Source organism: Toxotes jaculatrix, chromosome 24 (genome assembly GCF_017976425.1).
Source record: "Toxotes jaculatrix isolate fToxJac2 chromosome 24, fToxJac2.pri, whole genome shotgun sequence".
NCBI lineage: Eukaryota > Metazoa > Chordata > Actinopteri > Toxotidae > Toxotes > Toxotes jaculatrix.
This window is the reverse complement of record NC_054417.1, coordinates 10,556,237-10,580,185: the sequence shown is the minus strand read 5'-3', so window position 1 is coordinate 10,580,185 and position 23,949 is coordinate 10,556,237. Positions and strand designations below refer to the sequence as shown.

The 23,949-nt window shown below is 45.7% G+C and overlaps 2 protein-coding genes across 2 annotated transcripts in view; one reads left to right on the top strand and one right to left on the bottom strand.

The window, feature by feature from the left end:
- Positions 1–218: 218 nt before the first annotated feature.
- LOC121177637 (bone morphogenetic protein receptor type-2-like) lies at positions 219–23,800 on the bottom strand. The gene is made up of 13 exons (XM_041031918.1): positions 23,033–23,800; positions 14,399–14,584; positions 13,483–13,662; positions 10,438–10,545; positions 10,143–10,234; positions 7,714–7,944; positions 5,933–6,047; positions 4,372–4,532; positions 4,088–4,235; positions 3,717–3,853; positions 3,337–3,509; positions 1,901–3,231; positions 219–1,765 (listed from the first exon to the last, which is right to left on the bottom strand). Exons 1-13 carry the CDS (start codon positions 23,109–23,111, stop codon positions 1,512–1,514), a joined length of 3,195 nt encoding a protein of 1,064 aa, XP_040887852.1. The 5' UTR covers positions 23,112–23,800; the 3' UTR covers positions 219–1,511.
- The window catches only part of dock9b (dedicator of cytokinesis 9b), a 41,188-nt gene continuing 40,489 nt past the window's right edge, over positions 23,251–23,949 (top strand). The window contains exon 1 of the mRNA XM_041031912.1: positions 23,251–23,359. The gene's annotated coding sequence lies outside the window, so the exon portion shown is untranslated. The remainder of the gene's footprint in view (positions 23,360–23,949) is intronic.

The window sequence follows — 23,949 nt, the reverse complement described above, 5'->3', positions numbered from 1 at the left end:
CATATGCCCTGAAGCAGCGCTGAAAATACAGAAGGAGTACAATGACATTTCAGCAACGCCTGTACAGCGCTAGGCCCCAACAGTTCTAATGCTTGCTGATGGAAAGGAACACGACACGTGCACATTCACACGCACACACACACACACACACTCACTGAATCAGTCATTCAAACAGCAAAGGATGAGACAACAAGAAGCAGAAATAATATCCAGCGTGCTTCGGAGGGGTTTGGTTGTTTTTGTTTTTTTTTGTTGTTTTTTTTATATATAGACTAGTTTCTGATTTCCAACAGAGTTCAAAAAGCAGAATCTGGGCTTTCTAGTGTTTCTGGTCTTTCATTCACATACTGATAGCTAAACACAGTCAAAACAGTCCACAGTGAGGTCAGGTGATAGTGGTACAGTGATTGAGTCGGTCACTGTAACAGATCCCTCCATAGATTTGATTCGAGTGATTGTTAATGTTAAAAGACGACCCCCCCCGCCCCCCCCCCCCCCCCCCCAGAGTTTGAGCCATTCCTGGTGTAATTGTGCAAGCAGAGAAGTTCCAAGAAAAAACCTTTTCCAGTCCACTGGGATCGGTTGTTAGTGTTTGTGCCCCCCCCTCTTGAAGATAGTCCAGAGAAGAAGAAAAGAGAGGAGGATTGTCATCCATTTTCTCCTCTTGAGTCAAGGGAAAGGGGGGGAGGGTGATAGCGTGTGGTGGATTGTTTACAAAACGATTGTGACTATTCATAAGTGCAACAGAGATTAACATATTAAAAATAATGACGGGATAAAACAATGACCAAAATAATGGAAGCGATAAAAACATCGAAAGCATCTAAAAGCTACATCCTATTGCACAATTAAAAATTATGATACAAAAAAAATGGATAGTCAAAAAAAGACAAAAACTGGTATTGCATACAAATCAAGGAAATTAAAAAAAAAAAAAAAAAGGGTGAAAGTAGTTTGTTCCGTCTTTTAAGACCGTCTTTTACAGAGCTTACTCTCGATACAGCAGAGAACGAGAAGGAGAAAGCTCGAAGTGTTGATTGTTTTTCATCGCCTTTTTAAGTTTATAGACCACTTTCTCGTCGCGGTCGCAACAGACAGGATTTTCTAAACACTGATTTTAATTGGTTCAAAGTGCACATAGAAAGAAAACAAAAAAACAAACAAAAGGAAATCCATTCAAAAACAATGCTATGCTTATGAGGATGAAACATGAAACAAACCGACAAAGGGAGATTAATAAAAAAAAAAAAAAAAAACAACGCAGGAAGAGAAGCGGATGAGAATGCTGCATAGCTGGATTCCATTTAAAGCAATGCCATCATCAGAAAGACACACAGGAGCGAGACGAACCTAATTACTGTACATGATCGGACTCCACTGTTTGTTCACAACACACTCCATAGCTTCCTCTTGCTGATTCAGAGCAGAGAGCTCAACAGACAAAAACCAAACGCTCTCTGGTTATTTTCTTTTCTTTTTTTTTTTTTTCAGTATTGTCAGAGGGTCTGAATTCACACGTGTGTGTCGCTGGGCTCGCTGGCCAAGCTCCCCCCCCTCAAGTAGATAGCTGAACTGGACTTGGGCCGGTTCTGACTGTGACCTTGACCGCGGGTGGACCCGTTGTTGTTGACCTCCGGCCCCCTGGTGTCTGTGGAGATGACCCACGTGGTGGGTCGCCACTTCTTCAGGGAATATGGCGTCTTGACGCGCTTCTTGATTTTATCTCCTGTGCCAAGCGCTCCGTCTGCCTGCACCAAGCCCTCCCCTGGAAAAACAGGAAGGAACAAAGATCAGGGTGCTGTGGCAACTTTTTACACCAGGGTACATGAAACACATTCAAAATATATTTCACTTATACATGAAAAGTATTCTTATGTGAGGTGCTGGTGTGTAAAGTCACCTAGTGAGGCTAGGTCCTGTGTTGTGAAGGACAGGTCCAGGGAGTTGGGCCTCTCAGGCCTGCGGGCTCTGGGCTGCCTGAGCAGGGCCTCCCCTCTCATGGTGACCGGAGCTTCCTCCATGGCACCGGACACAGACCCCGAGCTCTCTCCTGGGGGCCCCGTAGTTTCCCTGCTTCCTCCTTCTCCGCTGCCCTCCTCCTCTCCACCATCGCTCTCTCCTCCACTCTCCCCGTCCCCCTGGCCGTGGCCGGTGTTGCTGTTGTTGTTGTTGGTGTTGGGTCGGGCTGAGCGGAGGACGGCCACGCTCGAGGCCGTGTCCCTCGGATCCGGCTGCTCTCGCTCGCGGCTCAGGAGCGGCTCGTGTTCGTCGGGGCTGGCTGTGATGACACCGAGGCTGAGGCGGCTGTCGTCCGACCTCAGGGCTCCGGACCCGTTCTGGGTTATGCCGGATCCTCCAAAACCTGTCGCTCCGCCTGCAGCCATGGATGAAATACCAGAGCTGGCGTGACCGTTGACAGCGCCGTTAACGCTACCGTTGACGTGCGTGTCTCGCAGTACAGGTATGTTGTTTGTGCCTGCGCCCCGGTGAGCCTCTACAGCTGCGTTTGTGCCTGTCACCGCACCAATGTTCATCTTTGTTCCCTCCACCTGCCGCAAGTTGGACTTGCCTGAGCGTCCGAACTTGAACCTGAGTGAGGATGATGACGACTCTTTCTTGGTGGGCTTGGTGCGCAGGGGCAGACTGGACGGCCTCTTGGGCAGGTTCTGCTGCTTGGGCAGGGGGAAGATGGTGGTGGGTATAGGGGCAGCGGGGTCTGACGTGCCCGAGGCCTCACTGGCCATCTTGATGAGAGGATAAAGAAGGCTGGAGCTGCCAGGGCTCAGCGGGTCTGGCGAACAGAACTGCTTCTGTGAGTGCTCCATCAGGTTCTCATCCGAGCTCTCCTTGAGGTTCTTGTCCACCTCTTTCGGGTCAAGCTTGGTGGTTTCCAGGTCTTCCTGGGTCAGGTGGAGGCAGACGGGGACTGTGGCGGCCCCCGCGGGTCCCTCAGACTCAGAGATTATAGTGGTGGTCGTTGTGGAGGCTGAGGGGCTTCCTCTGAGACCCATGCTGGTGCTGCTGCCCTCTGGGCTGGGCAGACGGGCGTTGGCTTGCTGCTGGCGCTCCTGATTGATGGAGTTCCTGTTTCTCTCCCCTGTCCCAGCCACAGCTCTGCCGCTCACAGAGCTAGTAGTGTCAGTCTGTGTGTTCTTGGCCACACCCTCATGCTCTTCGATGTAGGTAGATGGATGGTCTGTGTACGGGCCAGACTTTGGCGTCATACGATTTCTGATGTTTAAAAAAAAAAAAAAAAAATGGAGGAAAATGTTAAAGAAAACTTTAAGGAGGAGACCACGATGAATCTAGAAGCACAATGACAGAACGTGTGTTTACCTCTCATTGTGTAGTGTAGTGGACATGGGGTTGAGCGTGGGGCTGACGGACTTGGAGCGGTCCCATATGAGGAGCAGCTCTGCCAGCCGTTCCTCAGCACACTGCGCCGTGAGGCGGGCCTCGGCGTCCTGGTCCCAGCAGTCCTCCATCGTCTCTTTCAGAGAGCGAACAGCCTGACAGAGACACACGGCGTTAAAGGATAAATCCGGTTTATTTCAATCTCAAACTCGTCTTATGGAGAATGATTAAGTCAGCTGTCAAGTTGTGCCATATCTATTTGGTTATTACGGTTTTATAAATTGAATTATGCCTCGGCTCTGTCTCTCACTCTCTCTCTCTCTCACACACACACACACACACACACACACACACAAATGTACCAAACTGTTCTCTTTCCAGGCCTCGGGGAATTTGGGCCGTTGCTTCTCCCTGGATACCAGGACCTGCATGTCCTCAAATGTTGGGTGGTTCCCTGCCTCCGCCTGAAAGGCCATCTGGTACTCTGGCACAGACTCTCCTAGAGGTAGAACAGGGTGGGGGAGAGGAAGGATGTGTCTTAGAAATCTGCCATGCACAGTTATCAAATTAACTCTTATAAACTGGGTTTTTTTACTTTAATAAATAAGAATATTTCTGCCTCTGCTTTCCACTGTGATAAATGTGCATTTAATTGCAGGGCTCATTCTTGTGTTGTTTGTTTGTTTGTGACAGTGATTATAGAAAACAGTTCTCTCTTGTCTGTGTGACTCACCAGGGAAAAGGTCAGTGCATCTCATGAAGGTCTCCCAGTAGACCAGGCCCAGGGCGTACATATCCACCTGCTTCAGCGCCGACTCGCAGTCCCGCAGGTTCACCGCGCCCTCCAGCACCTCCGGAGCCATGTAGCGGATTGTCCCCACCTGGTAGAAGAAGGAGGAATAGATGGAGGTGTGTGGGATTTAGAAAGGGGGGAGTTAAGTTGGGTGATGAAAAGGAAAGTGAAGGAGTGAAGGTTTCAAGCTCACATATAAATCCTGCTCCCTCCTCGACACTGACCTCACTTATAGCAGCGTTCTCCTCCTCCCCGTGACGCGCCGGCCTGTTTCCTGTCAGCTTCATGGACAGGCCGAAATCGATGATGACACACGTGCCGTCAGCCTTGACCAGAATATTCCGGCTGTTCAGGTCCCTGTGGGAAACCGCTGGCTTGTACAAGTCTTGATGGATGACCACCGCGACAGTTGGGGAGGAAACAAGAACGAGAGGCAACGAGAGGATGAGAAGAGGACGCAAGGACAAAAGAAGTGAAGCTAATTTATCTTTCATTAAAAATGTAAGACTGTCCCAAAATTCTCTGCTTCCCAGATACAGAGTGCTCGGGCTGTTTTTGTGGTATCTACTAATGAATGATAACATCCAGAAAATCCCTTCATATAGCTTTCCATTCCCTCATTACTCATTGTTCACCAAAGCAAGCTGCACTGTCAACAGACACTCTAAACCCTCTAATCTAATCTACAACAATGGGATTAAGACCATATCAGAGCAGCCTCTGCCCGCAGTACCCTTCTTGCCCAGCAGAGGGTGCAGTGAGGCTGAGGGGGGCCCCTGGAAGTTGTGGCAGTCACCACGGTTATCTGCCGCCTGCCACTGATGTGCAGGAGGAGTGGGGGAGGATGACGACTGAACCGAAGCCCAAGAGATTCTGCTGTTAGCAGCTACACACACACAGCGAGAGCCCTCTCCTCCTCCTCCTCCTCCTCCTCTGTCACTTCTACGCTCTGCCCATCACTTCAGACTTTCAGAAGGAAAGGACGGACGGAGCTGGAGACCTCCGCTTGAGTTTGTCACGTACTCACACAAACATTAATTTAGCGGTCTACGCTTTGCACTCTGCTACACGTGAACGTTCTTCCCTCCTCACTTCGGAGCCTGTTTGATGTGTATCTGTGCTGATGAAGAGGAAGGAGGGGTTAGGGCCCGAGTGCAGCAGCCGCCGAGGAAGGAGGTTTGGTGAAGTGAAAGAAAAAAAAAAGAAAAGAAAAACAAAGAGCAGAGGCTCGGTTGAGCTGTCAGTTCTGCGTCCGAAGACTGATTTCACTGAGCCGCAGCCTTTGCCTTCCTTCCCCCTACTTTGTCTCTCTCTCTCCATTTTTCGCTCTCTCTGAGGCAAGCTCGAGGCCAGTCTATAAATACCCTTGGCTGGGCATGCACACAGTGTGTGTGTGTGTGTGTGTGTGTTAGTCAAAATGCAGGGACGCAAGGTGCTCCAAGCCAAATAGACCCACGTGGAGCTGCAGTGTGCTGGTCGTAAGAAGGCTTACGGCCTTAGAGACGGGATAGCGAGAGAAACAGACACACACACACACACACACACACACACACACACACTATTTAAAGCCTTTCTAAATAATCTTAGCTAACTGAGCTAAAGACACAAAAAGCTTTCCCATTTTCCACCACAGTTCTTTGTATGTGTTTGTGTTTCAGTAACAGATGGAAGCAGCAGCCTTGGAACTTGAGCCTGAGTAAACTGTGAGCAGTTATGTAATTAACTGTGTGTGTGTGCGTGCATCTGTCTGTGTGTGTGTGTGCGCTCATCCGCCCTCCAGCTCACCTCCTTTGAAGAGCTCCGTGTGCAGGTACGCCAGACCACGGGTGACTGAGTGAGCGAGCCGGCAGCTGCTGACCCAATCGTTGGTCTGGACGCTCAGGTATCGATTCAGAGAGCCCTGAGGAGAACGTGAGGGAAAACAGAGGGGGAAATAAAGGAAAGGAAAGCAGGTGCAGGGAGTGAGGGGCAGAGGAGGGATAAATACGGAGAGATATATATATAGATGGAGGAGAGTCCATGGTAAGTATAGACAGAGAAATATAAAGGAGAGGTGGAGAGAGAATACAGAGAAAAATCAATCAAAAGTATCACTTCCAATGACAGATAAGAAGAGATACATCCTTTAAAAATAAAATTCAACTGCATCCTCAGCATCAATAAAACCCCAACAAGGTCAAGCCTCACAATTAAGCAAAAACATAAAAAAAAAAAATTCACATTATGACTTAGCTTTAAGAAAAGAAAAAAAAAGGTGATCTTGTGCTCTGACCTCCCCGAGGAGGGGGCAGAGCCTCTCAATAAAACTTGACTTACAGAATATTTTATCATGGCCTCCATACAAGGCTTTGTAGTTGCGCTTGCAGGAGAAAAGCATGAAATGTGTGTAATTCCAGTTTCTGGATTTGTTGTAAAGACGATGCTGAGCGTCAACAACTCCACAAAACCAGAAAATGAAAAAAATTATACGGGATATTATTCATTTCCTTCCTCAATTATCTCCATCAGCCTCCATAATCCATTATTGACCGGGTCCCCGACACACAAACACACGTAAAAACCAAACATACATACATACATGAGCATACACTTAATCTTTCCTCTCAAAAAAAAAAAAAAAAAAAATCAATCACATGGCAATTCACGCATCCGCTACTGAAGAAAATTACATTAGATCTGTTCGTTTTAAATAAATTATATTATCATTTACTTGAATGCATTATGTGTCCCCCAGTCTCCTGGCCTGGCTTGCACTGCGTTCCCATGACAATGTGTATTAGAGTAATGGTTACCATGCATAATAAGCTCCTTTCATAGGCTGGCTGGGGAGGTGTGTGGGTGTGGGGGGGGGGGGTCAGCTGACTTGTAATTATGAAGTTGAAGGCTCAGAAAGCAAACACATTCAGGTCTGAGGTGCATCCTCATTCATATTGAAGAGTTCCTGGAGGCAGCAAACGAACGATGATGCTTTTAATTTGCGATGCTTCTCATCTGGACCGTCTTTGTCCAAGTCAACAGGCAAACTCCCGTGCGATGAGTTCAGTGGCCCACCGTTATCAATGCCAAACAAAAAGCTAGAGTTCGGACAAGGTAATGGTGCTGTAGTTCAAATCAAAGCTCAGCACTGCTGATATTACTTGGTGGTAATTGTTTCGTAAATGGCCATTTAACGGAGTTACATTGTGTAATTCTGGATTCAGACTGCCTACCTAAGCATGAGGGGACTCACAGGGGATATAATGCAGGCATGTCAATTCAGCACAGTTTACTGGTCGCTCTCCTGCAGCCCGTATCAGAGCTGGATTAACTTACTGCTAATGCTAACTCAGCAATTTCCTGCTGCTGCTGCTGCTGCTGCTGCTGCTGCTGCTTCACATTCACCTGCTTTAATTGTGAAGCCGTCACAGGAAACACATACCGCTATTTCCTGCTGTGGTGTTAGGACATGATGGGAAAACATTTCAAGTGACAGCAAGTGGAATAAGAAGAGGGTGTGATCTCTGTGTAGAACACACACACACTTCATATTTAAAACACAATGCAATCCCCTGCCCCCCCGTGCTCACATGTGGGTAGTAGTCCATGACCAGCAGGTACTCCGTGCGTCCCTCTGGGCCCGTCCGCTCATCGGCAGCCACGAACCGAGCGATGTTGTCATGCTCCAGCAGCGGCAGCCGGTAGATGGAGCATTCGTTCAGGAAGTTCTGGCGGTTGGCGGCGGTGAACACCTTCACAGCGACGGGCCGTTCATCCAGAGAGCCGCAGTACACCGTTCCGTATCGGCCACGTCCAATCAGCTGAAAGAGGTTGTGGTGGAATAGGAAAAGACTATTAATAGACTTCTTTGTAATTCTAGACCTTTAGCGCTTGCTTGTCAAAAAAAATAAATAAATAATTTGGTTTGTGCTACTTTGAAACGTCGCAGAAAAACTGACAAGCAAAGATACAGAACGACTGCTCGACAAATACAAAGAGGCAAAAAAAAAGAAAAACTGAAGCAAACAAAACGGGGGTACAAACAAATAAAGACAGCAAAGCAGGCAGAGGGGAGATGGGAACTAAACTAAATTACAGGCAAACAGCAGGGTTAAACAGTTAAAATGGCACTATAGTCAGTTCCAAATCATTCAGTGAGTGTGCTGAATTAGCCAGAGCGCAGCGTGCCACTACGGTCCAAACATTGAGCTGCTTCATCTGCATCGGAGTTTGTGCGATTTCCACCTCCACCTCTGCTAAAATCATTTATCCCTGGCTATGAAATATATTGTGAAAGAACTGCACCCCCCACGAGTTAGATGTGAAAGAACGTGCGCCTGCATTTGATACTGCACAAGGACAGCATTTTGAATTCAGCTCCTCCCTGAAAAGATATCACTCTCTCTGCTCTGGTCTGAAAAGCACTAAAATAAATGTCGAAGGAAAGAGGGGAGAAAAAAAAAACAAACCCATCCCTGTGTCTCTGTAGCTGGATCATTATGCTCAGCTCTGATTGGCTGGATGTCTTTTTCCGTCTTGTCTAGACACACGGAAGACAGCTAACATTTCAAAGAGAAGACATACCATTCTCTTTGCATTTTTTTTATCCAATTTAAAAGACACCAAATATACTTCATATTAATGCCCACCACTTTTAAAAGCATACCACAGAGTTTCTTATTTCTAAAAGTTTAATTCCTGCTCTCCTGTCCGCCACTGGCACCGCTCTCTCCTCGTTTCAGTCTGATAACCAACTTGCAGGGACTTGAAAATAGCTTGAGACAGATAAGACAACTCAGTGTTTCGCTCTGATTTTGTCCGTTGTGTTACTGTTGTGTGGTTAAGAGAGCAAGGACGCGTTTGATAACAAATGCACAAGTACACAAGCATGAGTCTTCAAAAAAAAATTCTTGGCTCTTTGAAAAGATGATACTGTTAAAAGCACATTTTCATTCTATAAGGCCAAATGACATTGTATAGCAGCAGATATAACACCCAGGTTCTTAAGTGACTGAGGTTCAAAGCGAAGAGAAGGATCTCTGTACTGTTCTCATTTAACTGAAGGAAATTACGAGCCACCCAGCCTTTAATATCTCGAAGCCAGTTCTGTAATCGAGTTACACCGGCCTGACTTTGGGAATCGAGGGGGAGGTGGATCTGACTGATCATCTGCTTCGAAGGAGCTACATTAAGTGAAAGAGGAAAGATAAAGGATGGAGGCAGAGGTAGAAACACAGCAACAGTGCAGGCAGCAGGAAGGTGTACGAAAAAGTTAGGTCACTTTTTTTTGGGGGTTGATTTTTGTTGAATCCCTTCGCCCTGCTTAGATTGTCACTGGTGCTGGATATCATCCAGCCTCCATCGACTTCCTATCACAATACGAGCTCTGCCGCTTCCATATCGGGTTTTCAGGATCCTGTATCAGGGTAAGCGAATTCCTATTTTCGTGCGCCTCGACCTGTCACTTAATGCGTCCTGCCACGATCGGATGATAAAAGTCACATTGAAACGACAAATGTAACCGTAAACCTTGATGTATTTTGGGTTGTACTTTTTTTTTTTTTTGCCTCTGCGCCTTTGGTTTCTCCTTTCTGTGTGTAACTCTCGTTTCCCCCTCCCGCACTCCCTGACACACTACACTCCCTTGTGTGTAGAGACAGCAGCAGCAGCCAGTGAGAACACGACAAGCCTGAGCCAATGACGCCAGCTTTCATCTACTAAAAAACGGGCGAGTACAGGAAGAAGTATTAAGAATTAAAACACTACGCCAATGTGAAACTGTAGCAGGACTTACTTAATCTTAATTACTGACATATAATAATTTGCCATCACTGCTGCATTAGCTCATTTGGTTAGTAGGAGTGATGTTAAGCAGCATTGTGCTGGCATTCTACACCACTACGCTAAATGATGCTCTTTCCCGGGGGGGCCAGCAAACAAATTGAATCAGCTGATGAACAGATACCAAAAGACACAGAAACAGAAAAAGAGAGAGAGATGGACCACTGTGGACACTGACCTCCAGCAGTTTAAGATTGTCTAGGTCCAGAGAGCTCTCAGAGCCTGCATTCTCCATCATATTCAGGTTGTGAAGGCCTTGCTTACCGTCTCCTGTTTAAATACAAAAAAAACAAAAAAAAGGGTGTTCAGAATTCAGAAAAACAGAAAAACATGCAGGTGCATTTAAAGAGAAGATCAGCTACGGCTGCATTCCATTTATTAAATGAATTACAATTCCACCAAAAACATTCAAAGGGCCTTGAATAATGAATGTCCTCTGCTCTTCCTCACAGCGTGGCACCATGGTAACTCACCGTGCATCATGCGGTAACCAAAGAAGGCTGCTACAGCAACCACAGCCATCACGGAGACTGTTGCCAGGGCGATAATGACGGTCTCTTCGTAGCGCAGCGTGCGAGGGTCTACAAGGGGGACGCATCCAAAAAAAAAAGTACAAAATCAAACTGTGACCTTTATGGAGAAGGAGCAAATGGCCAGGAGCTGGCCTTTGATCTGTGAGCAGAGGTCAGAGGAACACCATGTACCACAGCTGATATCCATACAGTGAGCTCCCAGTTTATTAGGTACACCTGTACAATCTGATGCAATCCAGTACAACAAATGTGCAACTCAGCCTTGAGCCGATTAAAATCAGTCTATGACTTTGGTTCTTGTAGATATTGTGTTATTGAGGAAATAGATAATAAGATTAGCTGAAAAGGATTAATTATTCATGAATGATTCCATTTAAAATAGCAAAAAACTGATGGATGTCTGGCAAATTAAGATATGTTTTGCATGTGACAGCATGATTTTAAATGGACTTGGAAGTTGTTTTTTTTTGGTCCTTCCAGGGAGCAGGTCAGTAATTGCAGACAACACAGGCTAACATTTTACTGTCTTGGGTATGCCAGTGTGTGTGTGTGTGTGTGTGTGCGTGTGTTTGCAGATGATCGGGCAGGCTGCGAACCGCATGAAGGAAAAAAAGAAAAACAACACACACATACAAAAAAAAAAACAAACAACCATGAAGCACGGGCCACTCAAACTCAGCAGAGCAGGAAGACAGAAACAGAGGAGATGTGTGGGAAGTAAAAAACAAAAACAAAAAAAAAAACAGAGAGAACACCAGAGAGCGGGTCACATGAATCTGGATTCAGTCGCAGGTAGGAGCAGTTAGCTGAGGTGGCTGCAGTTCCAGCTGTCTGGTATTAGTGATTAATGAAACTGCATCGGCTATAAGAGCAACTCTGGAGACAAACACACTCACACACACACACCTTAAAGATACCAACACTTGCCCTGCTCTCATATACCTCTATTCTATACTCAGTGTAGAAGTCCAGAACAGCTACCTGCACACATATAGAAACACACAACACACTGCTACTGCGGCGAGATACCAGCTTTATCAATAATTGATGGCTTCGAGAGCCTAAGGGTGGTTTTGACTGACGTATTAGCATGAGCACGCACACACACATGTAAACCCACGTGGGGGCTGACAGGGCTCCCCTCAGATGCCAAGGTCAACGAGTTCATAATCAACAAGGGAGTTGTACAGGAAGCCGTTTGACAAACACAGACACGCACACGCCGACACACCCCAAACACACGCGAGACAGCTGTTTAAAATCTGCACACTATCAGTGATGTTGCCTCAGGGCCATTCCGCATAATGAGTACCTTTACTCTAAGTACTCTGAGTGATACTCAGGTACTTTTACAAGATTACAATTCTGAATTCATAACTTGTATAACATAGTATGGATACACTACAGTATTGCTACTGTTACGTATAAAAAAAAAAAAAAATCGGAGTACTACTCATCACCATGCCCCAATTGTCGTCATACATGGTTGTTGGCTTAAGATCACTCTGAGAACCAAGTGAGTCAGACCTACTTCTTCCTGCTTCTAATAATACTGACACAAACCTGCCCGGGCATGTCAGGAACTAACAATCTAGTAAAAAAAAAAAAAAAAAAAAAGGGATTTAGTTATAATACAATCCAATGGTGACTCTCTCGATGATCTAACATCAAACTTTCTCCTGCCTTTGTCCCGTCATCTGTCTGCTCGGAGGAACAGTCACCGACACGCCCGCAGACAAGACAGATAGAGCAGACGCCTCGTAATCCTTGGAATGCGGAGAGACGACACGGATGGTAAAGAGCGTGTTTGTGTTTATGTGTAGGCAGGAGGGATGATGAGCTGCCGCCGCCGCTGCACCCCCACCCCCCACCCCCTTCCACTCATACCACACGCATTGCTTTCATTCACAGCTAAACGCTAAGAGGAAGGAACAATCAACAATATCTATGTTTGCCTTGTTCGACACCTTACTAAGAATTCACCAACAACTTCATGCACGCACCTACACAGCCCTCAGGGCCACAGGCAACTTGTTTTATACTTCCTGTCATTCTTATTTCCATATATGTATTTAGTTTGTATTTATACAAGTCCTTATTTTTAAAATCGCACATAGTCACATGTGTGTCCTCACTCTAACTTTGATAAACTGTATTGTATGTGAGTACAATTTAGATTCATGGCGAACATGGCGTTTATATATATATATTTTTTTTTTTCTCTCTCTCTCTCTATGGCCACTCCAGGCTCCACACACACAACAGCTGGCCACTGACACTGACACAAGCAGAATTCATATCAACCACTCTCATGGTCCTTTAGTGGATATTAATCTGTTCCACCTCTGAGTGAGGGCCCTGAAAGTTCTACCAGCTTATATCTGTCTGTCAAGGCAAACCAATTCATATATATATATATATATATATATATATATATATATAAATACATTCATATATATGCAATTCATAGTTGTCAGTGTTCATAATGGATGGCAATCAGGAAGCTCAATTCTAAGCCTTGGTGGTTGAATGATGAAGCGGAGGAGGAGGAGGAGGAGGAAGAAGAGAGAGAGGAGCAGTAAGTAGGTGCAGGTACAACAGCTCTGATGATTTCAAACATCCATTCATTCTTTCCTAATATCTCTGTGTCTCAGAACTGTGTGGGCCTGCATTTTGTTTTCTCCCATTCTTTTTCTTTGTTGGGCCGTGTTTTCCTTTCATTTGTTCCCATCCGCCTAATGCACGCGATTGTATAAGAGCTGATTGTAACTGGGGCATAAAATGTTGGATTCCCTCTGGTACATGACATTGCTCCACAAAAAAAGCTGAAGATCTGGTCTATGAAATCCACCTGTTTCATGTGAGTTAACCACCTTTAATGAAAGAGGTGAAATTAAACTCACCACAAGATGAGCACATGCTGGATTTAATCTATTGTATGACTACATAATAGATAAACGTGTGTGAAAACATGAGTGTTCGTACAGATGGGCTGTGCGGTGGTGGGGCTGGGCAGCGGGAAGTCCTCGGTGAAGTTGACATTGCACATGTCGCTCCCGCAGCAGCAGAAGTGGTACGTCCCGTTCTGGATCTGCGGAGGGAGGTTGGTCACCACGCACCGGTCGTCGCGGCAACCTTGGTGGTCGCCCAGGTGAGTCCAGCAACCTGACACGAGAGAGGGGTGGCGGCAGAATCAGTACAGTGAGTACAGGCTTTGCTTTTTTTTTTTTTTTTTTTTAGATTTCAGCAGCTGTGCAAACTTTTATATTTTTGTCATTTTTCAATGTAAACATTAGATTAATGAAAAAATCATTTCTATCCCAGTAACGCGGTGATTATCATTTAATGCTTGCTCCGTTAAATGTGGCCTACGTGAACAGATACAGCTAAATTTTCGACTTCTTTGAAGTCGACTTCAAGCAACGCACTGATAAAATATTTGTCAGTGGCACATTAAAAGCCCTGCTGGAGCAAAGGAACCTACTATTTTTGACTGCCCTATTTTTCATGAATATATATTCCCGAAAAAAAAAATCGTATTTGTTTGGTGTAATCAGAAACAAGTTCTGTGTCTAATATCAATTAAATATTATTCTGGGGCTCTCTACAGGCATACAGTTTTCACAACACTGTTTATTGTTCCTCTTGGATGGAGATGAAACCCTTGAGAAAAGTACTAAGGGGCCCATTTGACCCTCTCCTGAACAAACCTGGCTCAAACACTGAAAAGCACTCAAGAGGACATTTATAGTAGCTGTTGGGATCTGTGTATCCACCTTATAAAACTATAGTGAGCTTATAATCCTGACAGGAAAACAAGTCCGCTTACTGCCCGTCCTGACTTCCTGCCTTTTTTTCAATCTCTGTACGTGAAGCGAAGCTGCAGCTTCTCCCATCCTACCTTGTTTGACCAGTCGCACTTCGCCCGGAGGACTTTTCTCCCACAGGCCAAAGCAGTGGCTGCCCTTGGCACATCGGATGGTGGTGTTCTCCGGGGAGACCCGGCCTTCGCCCCCGGCCACTCGCTCGACCTCCCACTGCTGCTGCTGGTCCGTGAAGGCACATTCCCTTTCCTCGCCCTGCGCCGCTGCGGAGAGAGAGATGAGTCGAATGACAAAAAGGCGGGCACATAAAATTTTTAAGATGGAGGCAGTTTGCAAATTTGTGTTTATGAGCATCTGTAGCGAGGAGAGCGGGAAAGAGACAGCTCGTTAATTTATGCCATTTCATCTCATCTCTTTATCGATTAGTGTCTCATTCCACCAACACTTTTAACGTGCACATTTAGAAGAAAAATTTTAAAGTCCCTCACATCAACCCTTCCTTAACTAACACCACATGCGCATACACACATATTTACACAACATAATCTCATTAAATACCTACACATACACATATTTCTTGTCAGCTAAAGCAGCTACAGAGACACATTAATACTGTTCTGTCTGTCTGTACAGGAAGAATCCACAGATGAAAAACAACCAGCCTGCCTGCAAAGACCGCTGCCTCTCACAAACCAGAAGATCAATAGAAATACCAATTTAAACTCTAGCCTGAAGGACATAGCACCAACACATACAGAGACGCAGAGGAAAAGTGGGCATTAGGGCTGAAAACAATCCTAATTAAAAAAAAAAAAGAACTGCAGGAAGACACGATGAAAACACACTGCGGCGAAAATGACTTCATGAAATGATACACGAGCTCTCATGTCATATTCGACGAATTCACGCCAAACTGGCCAAAGTTTGCTTTCTGAATGTTTACAGAAAATATGGATGGAATTCAGGTGGCGCTGTCAGATTCTGTGTTTTGAGTGAAAGGAAAAGCCCGACTATGTCCAGTTGCGAAATGGAATTCGCGGTGAAAGTCTGGGAGAGTGTGCGAGCCGTGCCAGGAAGAAATAGTTTGAGCCAATGTCAGAGTGTGTGTGTTTGTGTACACGGCCTGTGTTGTGGGTAATTTCAGATAAGGGAAACATGACGTGCCAGTTTGTTTCCCTTACTCCCAGCTCCTCCCTTTCCTCCATCCGGGAAGGGGGGTGGGGGGGGGGGGCAGGCGGTTTGAGGGTGGGGAGTCTGCTTTGGAGGGGGAGGGTAGGCTGGCTGTGCTCTGCCCAAGGTCAAGCTAGCCTGTGTGGGCAGAGGGTGACGCGATGGAGTGTGGTAGCTCTGCTGGGCACAGCGCCAACTTTCCTCCTCTGCTCCCATCCACAGATAAAGCGATCAACCCTGGCCTACTGCAAGCCTCGGCTGCCCTCAACCTGTGGGCCTTTTACTGCTTACTGTTCTGTGGGACTGCGTTTGCTACTGGGGGGGGGGGGGGGGGGGCCTGCATGCTGTGTACATGCAGAACTGGATTGGAGTTCAAACTATGGGTTAAATATGTGCAGGATTTTTCATTGTGATGAGGAAACTGAATTTCAATGAGCTGCCGACGCCACTGCCAGATTGCTATTTAAAAGCAATACCAACCCTACACTGCCCATGCTGTGCCTTCACTTCAGCCCAACTGTTTTACCACTTTTCTACTGCTACAGAGGAAAGACCACCTCTGATCTCCTGGAGTTAAACAGCCGATAATACATTTAAAGAGCTCATCTAATTCCGACCTGCTATCAGTCTCACTGTAATCTGTTTGATAAGAGATAATATGAGAAGCTCATGCACCACGAAAGCTTTCACTCTGAATTTTGAATTTTTAAATTCAGCCACTGTATTGTGGTTTAGAGACACTATGCGCTTTGCCTGTCTGTAACTTTTTTTTTTTTTTTTTTTTGGTACTCATTTCTTGGTAGCAGCCACTTCTAACAAGGTACAAGGCTAAACATAATGCCAGCCTCAACAATAAGCTTTTCTGCCTTGAATATGCTTCCTTTCTAATTACCCAGAGCAAGCAATCGAGGGGGGAGGAGGGGGGGGAGTGGGCGGTGGAAGTTAGAACATGAGTCAAAGATGAGGAACTCTAGTAAAAGGATGAGAAACATAAAGGAACAATAGAAGGAAGTGCAGAGCCAGTGACAACACCCATATACAGGGTTGGGTAAGCAGAAATCTATAGAGCAGAGTATCCCCCTGTCTTTCTCTGTACACCGACATTAATTATTAATATTTTTACCGCAATTTGAAGGCTATGAAATGAAAAACCCACATCATCATGCTCGCTCTGCAAGAGCTCTTGTGTGTAAAGTTAAAAAAAAAAAAAAAATAAGAAGCAGCAGCAGATAAAAAGCCTTAGTTTTTATCTAGACATTGATTTGGGGTTTTCATTCACAAGTATGATTGATTTTTTTTTTTTGCATTTCATTGTCACAAGGGAAAAAAGGTCATTTCAGAGCATATTTGCTGCATCAATACAAAGCAAACAAGCAATGCCTTCACATAAACAGTACTAAATGTGCAGGTATTAAGCATTGTGATTAGAATTTATGTGGGGAGCTCTGTCTCGTGCCACCTAAGGCGGAGTACGGTGCCAAAAAAATATAGGCCACAATCCCCTAACCCTTCACCCCCGCCACGACTTCAACCCTGTGACCGGCTGTCTGTCTGACTGACTGAAATAACATTATGACACACTGACTGACGTGCAGCACATTAAATAGTTTCATTGTGCCGGGCACGGCTGCACATAACAAGCATGCGTGAGATAAATGGAGAGCACGGACTGATCACACAGCAGCTCTTCTTTAATTCTCCATTTCCTCCTGTGACAGTTAACAACAAAAAAAGAGGCCATTCACCCTCTGAAATATATTTATTAGATTTAGAAGCTCAGAGGATGAGGACAGTGTAACATGGGATGGAGCTCAAACCCTGGCAGAGCAGGCTTATTCGCAGTCTGAACCATGGGAGTACTCCTGTAGCTGGTTCTCATTGGTTTGTCTGCAGCTCTGCTTGGCCGTGGTTGGTTCTTTGACCAAATTCTGTCTTTCTGGTTGGATGCCAATCTCTGTGTTTATCTCTGATAGGCCGTGGCAGCCTGTGTCCCTGGTTCTGCTCTGTAGAGCTCGCTGTGCGAGCTTGGCTTCCACTGCAGTATTGGATTGTGGGTCAGAGTATGCAGGCAAGGCCAGTGGACTGAGGCAGATGAGAGAGAGAAAGAGAGAGAGGGAGGGGAAAGAGAGAGAGGGAGAGGGAGAGAGAGAGAGAGAGAGAGAGAGAGAGAGAGAGAGGGTAGTCATATCAAAAGGCTTCAGAGTAGTTTTCTGCTCCAAGCCTGTTCATTGGATGATGGCAGGCACTGCTGAGTGTTTACCCATGGCCCAGTTATTTGCTAATCCCCCTCCAATTGGCCTTCGGTGCACCCTCCCACCCACTCGGACTAGCCCCTTCCCCTCAGCCTCACTGCTAAAAAACAACAGAGATCTAATCTGGCTCTCTCCTTCCCACTGCTAAGGCCCACAGGAGCGATGCAAAAGACATGGCAGTCCTGAGACTTGATTAAAAGTCACCCAGTGCACTGATGTGTCGGCTGTTTTCTCCCCACAGCTGGTTTCCGAGTTCACGTCCAAGATTAGAGACAGAAACGTGGGGTGGTAGGGAGGTGGGGTAGAGGAGGCTTTTTTTGACTAAAGGCTGAAACGTGCTTGATGCACCCGTGCACGCCCCATCTCCTCAGCAGACATGCGTGCACTGTCCGCAGCCACTGAAGTATAGAGTTCCTTGGGCTTTCACAGGGGAGAGCTGCTGTAATGCTACCATGTAGAGTCTTTGTACAGCTCTGATTCAGTGTCCGGAACAAAAAAAAAAAAAAAAAAAACACCCCAAGCTTTTAAACACAGCCCCGTTTCTCTCTGGGTGTTGTTTAATTTTGCCGACGAGCACGGCCCTGAGAACCTGCCGCCGGAAATGTGCCACCAATGCGTGGCTGGTGCATCCACAGAGGGGCAAAATGCTCAAAATGTAAAGAGGCGCTATCGGTGCCCCTGTGCACGGCATTCTCATTATCGCAAAAGCTCGAGCTGCTGCGCACCGACAGCCATCAGAGGCATGTATCAGCTCTAATCTAATGCCTGCTGCTGCTGTTTGGGTGCAACGCTTGTTGCTGAGGTGGGATGGATGGGATTCAAGGGTATTTGCTGACACCCCCAATTTCCCAAGTCCCCTGGCTGAATTTAAAGATGTGGGAGGGGGGTGAGTGGGCTTTAATCTATCCCATCTGTTGCCCTGGGACACCCCCCCCCCCCCACCCCAAAAAACACCACCACTCTGTCTGTGTCTGTCTGGGTCTGGTACAGTTATGCTAATCCAGGGGCTTATACTACCCTCTAAGCTTAGAGGCCTCCATTATTGACCATGATGCATTTATACCAAAATCCGCCTCCCTCCCTCCCCTTCACCTCTATACCTTAACTTTCCTGAATATGTGATGAAAACACAGATGACATCGTGCCCAAAGTGCTGTTTGTTATCACACCGCGGGGGGGGGGGGGTAATCTCTGATTATTTATGAACAAGCAAAAGTTTTGTTGTAGGCTGTGTCTGAATTAAGTCTTTGTTTATGACATCATTTCCTTGTTGAATAAATGAACAAACAGCGCAGGCCCTATGGGGCTACACACACGAGCTCGACAAGCTGAGCTTCCCCTCTCACGTCCACCCACTTCACCGGAGGCCTGTGGTCGTCTGGTATGCTATAAGACTTAAAACATACATGGTATACAGGGGACAGCTACAAAGACAGAGCAACGGCCACAGATTTGTCCTCCCAGCTACCAGGGAATATCAAAACAAGACCAATCTGACCTTAAAGCCTCGCATTTGCTAGCAAGTACTCCTCTTTTTTTTTTTTTTTTAACACATCCATCCATAAAAACACACAAACCCCTAACCAAAATAGTTCAGTCCATACTCTGAGCAACATTGCACGCTCTAGACTTATTGTCTCTGCTAGTCAAGGAGAACACTTCGTGTTAATCATAGGCTGTCACTCTGAGTTACCATCTCAAGGCTGCACCTTTTGTTTTCTAAAACATCCACTAATTTCTCCTTTTTGCCAAACCAGAAGGTCGACTGAACACTGCTCTATTGTATCTCGCTCTGCTTTTACCTCCGCTCCTCCGAGCTCAAACCAAGGTGCGAAGAGAAGCATTGATTTTTTTTCATCTAATAGAGTACAAGGCTAGGAGTATAAGAGACCAAATGCCCCCCCACCCCACACACAAACACAGCCCACTCCACACTCCCTCATTCACTGGTCTGTTTCTCGCTGCAGTCAGTGTCATCTCTTCTCGCGGAATAATGGATACCTCACAACAATTCTCATGATGTGGACTGAGTGCAAACTATTATTGAATCAAAGGAGGTGTAGTGCTTTTATATCCTATAGCCTCTGCAACTACTTCCTGCTTCCTTTGCAGTCCAAATCGCATTGGTCCAGTTGTGCAAATACTGATGCCAAACTGCTGACTCAGAATAAGCAGACCATCCTTTTATTAGCCCTATTTTTTCTTTTTTTTTTTACTCCTACATGCTGATTGTCTTTCAGTTTTACAGCTAATTTTAGCATTTTATAAACTACTTCTACTCATTTCCAATCCTCGTGTTTACCTCCTGAGGAATGCTGCATCACATCCTGAGAAGACCACAATGCACATTCAGCAGTCTAGCTTTAAAGCCAGTGGTTATGCATCTTGATATTTTAGGCCCCCGGGGTTTTGGGAGAAACCAGCAACATTTACGTCACACACACATGCTCACACCACTGATGTATAAAATGAGTTTCTATACCTTGATTTGTTTTGATGATTGTGCTGTTAACAGCTATAGCCCTTGCTTTCCAAGGATTTTAAAAAGTTTCTGCTAAAATTTGTCACCAAGGCAAATCCCTCAGCATTTGTTGTACTTGGCATTTAAGTAATTCTGATTCATCCTCGTCTTGGTCTTCTCCAACCAGCCTTGCTATTAAAAAAGCGACTAGATGCCAGGGCTGACAGCAGTCTGCACCTGGCTCACCAAATTCTGTAGGTTCCCATCCAAGCTACCCAACAGACTCGCAGGCACCCGAGCGTGGGTCTGTAATCTCCAGGCCAATAACTTCACTTTTTATTTAGCCGCTGATGTGACTGCGGAGCTGACAGCATGAAGAGTCCCCCGTGGCCCCGGGGCGGCCCGGTTGGCCTAACAGTTGGCCTGTCTACGCCACAGTATGGGGCCCACAAGACACAGCTTCACGGTTTGGACAAGCAGAGCAAATGAGCATTCCATTTTATGCTATGGTATAATACTTCTGCTCTAATCCTCTTTGGACCCCCAAACCTCCAGCTTACCTGGGGCAGCAGTTAAAAAAAAAAACAGGGCCTGAATGTGATTTGTGGCTTACATTTAGAGCATGAATATGCAACAAGGTAGGAGTTTACTTGAAATGAATCTGGGGTAGAGAAAACTAATGGCACTACTTAAGAACACCTGTGGTCACGCCGCAGGTAGCGTCTGCAGGCTTGTGCCATGTTTGGAACTGTTTCTACTCCAGATTTTGGAGCAGCAGGCGTACACCCACACGCTGATTAGTCACAGGGGGACAGGGAGCGGAAGGACGACCCGAGCTCAGCTGCAAACAGGTTAAACATGTGGCAGTTGGGAGGAAATAAATAATCATTTGAAAAAAGAAATTAACAAAGGTAATAAGCAAGTCAGGGGAAAGGCAATAATGTTGTTGGAGCTGAGAGGAAGGAAGCAAACGGAAAGGTGCCAGATCAGAGAGATGACTAACATGCTCCCGGAGACTATTAAGCCCTCTGCTTCCTCTTATCATTATCCATACAAGTACCATCCCCAAAAACAGGCAAGTGGGATATCTCTGCTTTGCATTCGTGAAACAGCAGCACAGAGCCAGAGGTTTGTCTCCTGTCTCTTTACAGTCATTACGCCGACAAAGTCTGACTGCAGCCCTAATTAATTTTGCACAGTACAACGATTTGGATTTATTGGCTGTTTACATGGCACGCATGCATTTAAGTATCCATTAATCATCCTAGTACTGATTATTGAGCGAATATGTCAATCCTCTTCCAGTCACCGTAGTCGTTAAAACTGCTCCAGGGGACTCCTAATTTGCATGTCATGTCTCATAAAGGTGAGCTTATCAAGGCCATAATATCTTGCGATGAGAGATCTTTCAGTGTGTGTGTGTGCGGAGGGGATAAATTACAGCTTTGTGTTTCGCTGATTATAATGATTTGGGATGAAAATTTGCACCCGAATACCCCCTGCGCGCACGCGCACGCACGCACACACACACACATACACACACACACACCACTCAACTGATCCTACGTCACAACCTGACAGCTCATTTCTTTCAGAGATGCTTCATGTCCCGCTCTCACGGCTGAATCACCCTTCTTCCATACATTAAGTTACCTTAAGTTAAAAATTTCCTCCTCACCTTTTCTTTCCTTTCCAGCAGAGCAAGCTTAACAATTACAGAGCTTGCTTGTTATTTCATTAAAGTGGGAAATAAAAAAAAAATACTTAGTCTACCACTTGTCTGTCAAATGCAAATGTAAATGCAAATAAGGACATAGTCTCTCAGCGCTCTGAGCATTAAATAATGAGCACAGTCACACGGAGTATTCAAATTACGCTCCACACTCAAATGCTACAGCAGGTATTATTCTGAAGCTTCTGATAATACCCTGTCTACGAACGTATGGAGGAGCCACAACAATAACACACACTCAGAGAAATGATAATACATTATTAAGAAGCTGTTTACACACACATTCACACCCACACACACTCAGCTTGAACACCGGATGAGGAAACCAGGCTACAAAATGACCACTTATTCTGGAACACACAGCCAAAGCCTGAGCACCATGTTGAGCCTTTATCACCTGAACTACACATCTTGTAAAATACCATTCCAGTCTTCCCACACATTCCACCTTTTTTTTTTTTTTTTACCCCCTGCATGCACTGTTCCTCCATCTCTGTGCAGCCCTGCTACTATCTTATCATGCTCAAGGTCTCACAGAAGCCTGGCTGCAGCCCAAAGTCTTGAACAGGGGGCACAACTTGGCAGACAAGGACTGCGGTATGTTCGGCAGTGTTTTTCCAGGCCTTTGTACACAGAATGATTAAAAGGAGCCAGGGGTGCATTTGCTGCTCTGTTCAAGAGGCCATATCTGTGAAGGTTTACTTTAACTACAATGAGATGAACTCCACAGAAATGAGCCAGGAAGACAACAAGATGGAAAGGACAGATAAGGGGGAGAGACAGACAGGCAGACAAACAAACAAACAGTACATGATGATATAAGATGCCTGATATTGTCCTCACTATAAGGAGGATTTTCTTTATTAAAATGACAAAAACACATGAACAAAAACAACACTGCAGCTACCCCAGTGTAAAGACCATAATTTAGGTTGAAACTAAAAGTAGCTTACATTAATGCATTCAAGCGACATCTGCACCCAAATCCGTTATATTGACTAAACAGACAGCGGAAACCAGCAGGAAATATTAAATATTTATAGGAAGCGCATTTCTCCATATCCAAAGAGAATACATTTACTATTAACTCACTCACCAGCCACAGAAGTTAGGAGAATAGTCAGGCAAAACCCGAATTTAACGAGTGATTTCATGGTGATTCGGCCCACAGCCATGACAGTGAACGTCGACTTTGGTCTTGTAGTTGGGAGCTCCCACCAAGTCCCGTTTTACTTGTTCTGGTCCTCTTCTTCTTCTTCGGCTACCACTTTGTTTTCACCCCCTTTTCCTCACGTCAGCTCAATAACTTGAACTGCTCTCTCAGGCATGGAACAACACATTGAGAAATGATGCGAGCAAAAAAAAAAAAAAAAGAAGAAGAAGAAGAAAAAGAAGAAGGGAAAAAGGCGCTGTTGTGGTTGGGGTAGGTTGAAGTGTTTTGATAACCAACGTTAATTGCCAACGATAGTTAAGTTAGTCCCGCAATGGAGTCCAGCAGATAAACCAAGCAGCTAACTTGTTTTTCGGACCTGCTGTGTACAACCAACCAGCGAACAACGTCCATATCTGCTAGCTAACATGTTAGCTGCCTAAGGCGACTGTCTGGTACTAGAAAACTTATGCAAAGAGGGTTAATATCGAAAGAATAACCGACGCACAACTAATTCGTCCACATACAGGCCATTTGCAGTTGTGTACTTCCAAAAACCGTCCTCTCTCTCGACACAACACGCAGGAATTTTGGTGTTTAAACCTTAGCCAGTTAGCTCGGTTGGGCTGTAAGCTGACTGCTATCGAAGCTAACAGCCGTTAGCCTAATAGCTAGCCAGTTAGTTTTTCGCGTCCCATCATATTTCACGATCTTCGTTGGGGGAGAAAATAATTCACAAGTAAACGGCGATCACGGTGAGCTTTTCTGGTTTGCGATTGACAGAGATCATTACTCCGAGTGCTGGCAGACGATGGAGTCTGGTCTTCGGCAGCGCTTGGCATTGACGGTTTGGAGCTCCGCTG